This window comes from Montipora foliosa, chromosome 6 (genome assembly GCF_036669935.1).
Source record: "Montipora foliosa isolate CH-2021 chromosome 6, ASM3666993v2, whole genome shotgun sequence".
NCBI lineage: Eukaryota > Metazoa > Cnidaria > Anthozoa > Scleractinia > Acroporidae > Montipora > Montipora foliosa.
The window spans coordinates 53,125,425-53,130,424 of NC_090874.1; the positions used below are offsets into that span (position 1 = coordinate 53,125,425).

The 5,000-nt window shown below is 40.1% G+C and overlaps 1 protein-coding gene and 1 non-coding gene across 2 annotated transcripts in view; one reads left to right on the top strand and one right to left on the bottom strand.

Annotated features, from left to right (window-relative positions):
• LOC138005957 (galanin receptor type 2-like) overlaps positions 1-2,368 on the bottom strand; it is a 2,524-nt gene extending 156 nt beyond the window's left edge. Inside the window, exon 1 of the mRNA XM_068852123.1 lies at positions 1-2,368. This exon is cut by the window's left edge and continues 156 nt beyond it. Within this exon, the coding sequence (XP_068708224.1) occupies positions 976-1,947 (972 nt within the window). The 5' untranslated portion in view covers positions 1,948-2,368 and the 3' untranslated portion in view covers positions 1-975.
• Positions 2,369-3,917: 1,549 nt separating this feature from the next.
• On the top strand, positions 3,918-3,989 carry Trnah-gug (transfer RNA histidin (anticodon GUG)). The gene has a single exon. It is a non-coding gene; the product is annotated as a tRNA-His (tRNA).
• Positions 3,990-5,000: the final 1,011 nt, after the last annotated feature.

The window sequence follows — 5,000 nt, forward strand, 5'->3', positions numbered from 1 at the left end:
CCATCTCTCTGGCACTAACTGATTTCGTAGAATATAATCAACACTCAATTCTTCAACCGGTCTGTATTTATTCATTTGCAAGGATAAAGGCGGTGTTTATCGGTCACCTGCGTAACAGAAAAGGAACAATATTTGTAATGGGTTTCCGTTTAAAAGCATCATTAAGTCCATCCCGCGAGAACCATACGCTCAATGGTACACCTGTTATGGTCTGTTATGGTCATAACCGACTGCCAAATCCACTTTTTAACTTTTAAATGACCAATCCTTTAGTTATCTTCGATGTATTTAGGTTCTGCTTTAGTGCTTTCCTTAGAACAAAAGGAACTCGCTAGAATTTGGACATTTGGATTCAGGGTGAAAATTGGAATGGCAGCGTCATTTGTAAGAAAATTGTACAATTTTTTTGCCATGGCGCGATATATTTCAAGAATAAAATTGAAGGGTTCACAAATGACTTCAGTAATGAATTTACTGACGTTATGAATTTAATAAACCCGGAGGACATATTTCGGTTGTGTATATAATGATGACCCAACTTTGAGTGATGTGGAACAAAACAATAAAAGACAATCATTTTCAATTTAAGGCTCTAGTTGCTTCATTCTCTGCTCTTTGTTTAGAAAACAGGCAACTTGTTTTTTTTTTTTTGTGTTTTTTTTGGCAATATAAAGGCCGAAGTCGAGAGAGATATTATCACCACACGTGTTATTCTCTCCTTGAGTTGATAACGGACAAATGTTTACCAAACTTGTAAAGAAGCAAGGTCAGATAGTCTAATATATTCCCTGAGGCAAAAAGCATTGACAACTGAAGGCACTACTCCTATCAGTTCGGTATACACAAAGATCAAACTAATCCATAAGCAAGCTTTTGTTCCCAAAAATAAACAGTCTAACCATCTTGTTTTCGTTTATTTTATAACCGCAAATGTTCCTATTTTTTTCCTGTCCTGATTATCATGCAGAAATATCATCACAAGTCTTTTAAATAAATAACCCCAACTCTCGAAGACTTTTTCCGCGTCAAAATTTTTCTCAAGTTGTCTCGATATCTTGAACTCTGAAAGGCATAAAGTATTGGATTTAGGCTACAACTAAGGTACAAAATAAAGCGTGTAGTTTGGTTTACCATATAAAGGGTTTGATAATTCTTGTTTAGTGTATCAGCGTCTTTAAAAGCGAGGTATACATGAAGGAACAAGAACGGAGCGTAACAGATACAAAAGCTCAACGTCACCATTATAGAGATCGAAGCAAGTTTCTTTTTAGCCGAAGTCGCTGCACGTCCTGAGCAAACAGTCTTAGTGATGTAGAGTCCTCTTAGAATCTGAGCATAGCAGAAACACAGGAGGCAAAATACAACTCCGAAAAGGATGGCAATCGCTGTTAAGTAGACCTTAGTAAACGGTGCTTTCTCGATTGTCCAGGGATTCACGCACCTTTGTGAAAGCTCGTCAAATTTGCTAAAAACAATAATCGGTACACAGCATAGCAGAGAACAAAGCCAAATAAAACCAACGGCACAGCGAACATTCTCTATACTGATCACATAACGAGTGTGGAAAGGTCTTACCATTGCGTAGTAGCGGTCGGTAGCAAGGAAAACCAAAGAAGTAAACGATGCGCTAATGGGAAGCTGAGAGAGGAAGTTTCCGGCGAATACTCTGCAAACAAGTTGTCTTGCAAATCCTTTTAAAAGGTTGTGTGCAAGCTCAACAGCCATGGGAATTGGACAAAAGATCAAAGACATTGAATCCGAAATTGCAAGGTTGGAAAGAATGCAGTTTGTTGCGGTGTGCATATTTTTGTTTCTGTACACGATGCAAACAACGAGGAAATTACCAACAATTCCGACGACAATGATTATCAGGTACAAAATCCATAATATGAAGTTAAATGATGACAGAGAATGATGCAAGTTGGAAAAATCCGACGTGTTTCCCATTGCTTTCCTTTCCTTTTTCTTCTTTTTCGCCTGAAGTCATTAGATGTTTAGGACGACAGTCTGTCGTGTGCAGCTGTTTAAATTTCCATTTCGATTACAGAGAAAATTTAGTCGACTCCTGCTCTAGATGATGCCAATCAACTCTGTTGTTAATGACGTCTGTTATAAGGTCACACAGGCACTGCCAAAAATAGGATTATAGATGAGCGTACTGTTTCGTAATGGACATAAACAATTTCCCAGATTCAATGGCTAGTTCAAAGACTATCTCGAAAAACCCAGTCCACCTACTATTTCACTTAAAATGGACTGCCGTAGTGACGAACCACCATAACTATCGCTTTTGAGGCTTAGGCTTATAAGACACTGGCCGTATCTAAGCTTACAAATGGCAACAACCTCATCAAAAGAATCTCCTCGGCTTTCCACTAATTCCGGACAAAAGGAAGCTTACAAACATGAATGTCTTTTACAAGTAAATGGCCTCATACTCTTACTTCCCTATACAATCAAGCCGCGATCTTTTAGTGGTTAGGCAATCTCGTACCCAGAGTCCTCCGGCTTTTTGGTCAGCAGGTGAGCGCCCGGAGAGACTCTGGGATAATGCACTCCATTTCCCTGAAAACGTCGGTTCCGTTCTTATTGCGCATGCTTCAGTTTAAACGGAAGCAAAAAAGAGAAAAAAGTAAACAGTAGAAATAGCGGGTTGAAAATCTTCGAGAAACAAAAATTTTTGACTTACACACCATAAAAGAAACTGAAGAAATGATCATTGGCTTACTGTAAGAGCGAGTGAAGATGAAACTTCTGACGCTTTCAGTAAGTGTATTTAGTGTTTCAGCGCGCATTCCATGGTGGAAACGACACCAATGGTCACCAATGTCATCTTCTACTACAATCTTATGTTTCTGTAAATCTGAATGGCTTCCACAAGACCTTCTTCCACGGATTTCTCCCCAGAGAGACTGATGTAAGGTTTTCCCCCGGTATTTTTGCGGCAGCAACAGTAATCAGTTTATAGCAGCGTCGGAAAATTCCCGTGCGGTATTAGACATCATTCAAACCCCGTCGTTTTATAATTTTTGTAATATACATATGTGATTTACCGATTTCCTGTCGGACTACCACTGTTAAGCAAGCAACCAATCAAACAAATATTTCAAGTCCATTATCCCAAAATCTCTCTGGACGCTAACCGCTGACCAAAAAGCCCAAGGACTCTGGGTACGAGATTTGCGATTAAAACACTGCGTTGTGGCCGCAGTAACCCAGGTTCGAATCCTGGTCCCGGCAATCTATTGCAATGGAATTTTTGATTTTTTTCCTTTTATACCATTAGCAGCTATAGATCGTTTTCACGTGACGTCATCATTTTCTAAAATCCAAAACTAAAGAGCCACGAAAGTTTTTATCCTCATCAGGCATAAGAGGCGGTAAATTTGTATCCATTTGCAATTTTAAAGCTCAATAGCGTGCTTCGTTTGGAATCCAGAGCATTTTGAATTTCTGAGTTATAGCGGTGCGTGACACGAGGCGACGATCGAGTTTATTGAGAAATATATATTTATCTCATGGTTTTGAGCCTTTTTAGAATTTAAAGCATTAGGAAAAGTGCTTAGGTAAATAGCTGTCTGTTCAGTACAGATGATCACTCGCCTAGATAGCCAAAGTAAGCAACAGATGTTGACACTATTTTCCGGCCGCCATATTGGTGCACCACAGATGTGCACCAACATGGCGTTTTCATACTGGGCTCTGTAAATTTCTGCGAAACATTTCGACGAATATCTGAAGTTTGGGGAAACGCACAGGCCTAAAACTTGGTGAAGTGCCTTCTTCATTTATCTTCTACAACATCACGAATTCTTGACTTTTTCCACTGGATGGTTTTCGATTTATTTTTTTATTGCGTGACAGTGAAAACGATCTATATTAACTTCTGTTGGTTTTCTTTGACCCCACCCAACGAAGCCGCGATCGTCTAGTGGTTAGGACACTGCGTTGTGGCCGCAGTAACCCAGGTTCGAATCCTGGTCCCGGCAATGAAATGTTGATTTTTTTCCTTTTATATCACTAGCAGCTATATTAACTTCTGTTTATTGTCCTTGACCCCAATCAACGAAGCCTCGATCGTCTAATGGTTAGGACACTGCGTTGTGGCTGCAGTAACCCAGGTTCGAATCCTGGTCCCGGCAATGCAATACATTGGAATTTTTGATTTTTTTCCCTCTATAACATAAGTAGGCTCAGTCTCCAGCCGTGGGTGTCTCGGTGCGCCCGCGATCCTCCTGCTGGAGACTGAGCCTATACCATTAGCAGCTATATTAAGTTGTGTTGATTTTCTTTGACCCAAACAACGAAGTCGCGTTCGTTTAGTGGTTAGGACACTGCGTTGTGGCCGCAGTAACCCGGGTTCGAATCCTTGCCCCGTTAATGTAATGAAATGGAATTTTTGATTTTTTTCCTTTTTATATCACTAGCAGCTATATTAAGTTGTGTTGATTTTCTTTGACTCAAACCACGAAGCCGCGATCGTCTAGTGTTTAGGACACTGCGTTGTGGCCGCAGTAACCCAGGTTCGAATCCTGGTCCCGGCAATGCAAGGCAATGGACTTTTTGAGTTTTTTCCTTTTATATTACTGCCAGCTATATTAAATTCTGTTGATTTTCTTTGACTCTAAACAACGAAGCCTCGATCGTCTAGTGGTTAGGACACTGCTTTGTGGCCGCAGTAACCCAGGTTTGAATCCTTGCCCCATTAATGTAATGAAATGCAATTTTTGATTTTTTTCCTTTTTATATCACTAGCAGTTATATTAACTTGTGTTGATTTTCTTTGACTCAAACCACGAAGCCGCGATCGTCTAGTGTTTAGGACACTGCGTTGTGGCCGCAGTAACCCAGGTTCGAATCCTGGTCCCGGCAATGCAAGGCAATGGACTTTTTGAGTTTTTTCCTTTTATATTACTACCAGCTATATTAAATTCTGTTGATTTTCTTTGACTCTAAACAACGAAGCCTCGATCGTCTAGTGGTTAGGACACTGCTTTGTG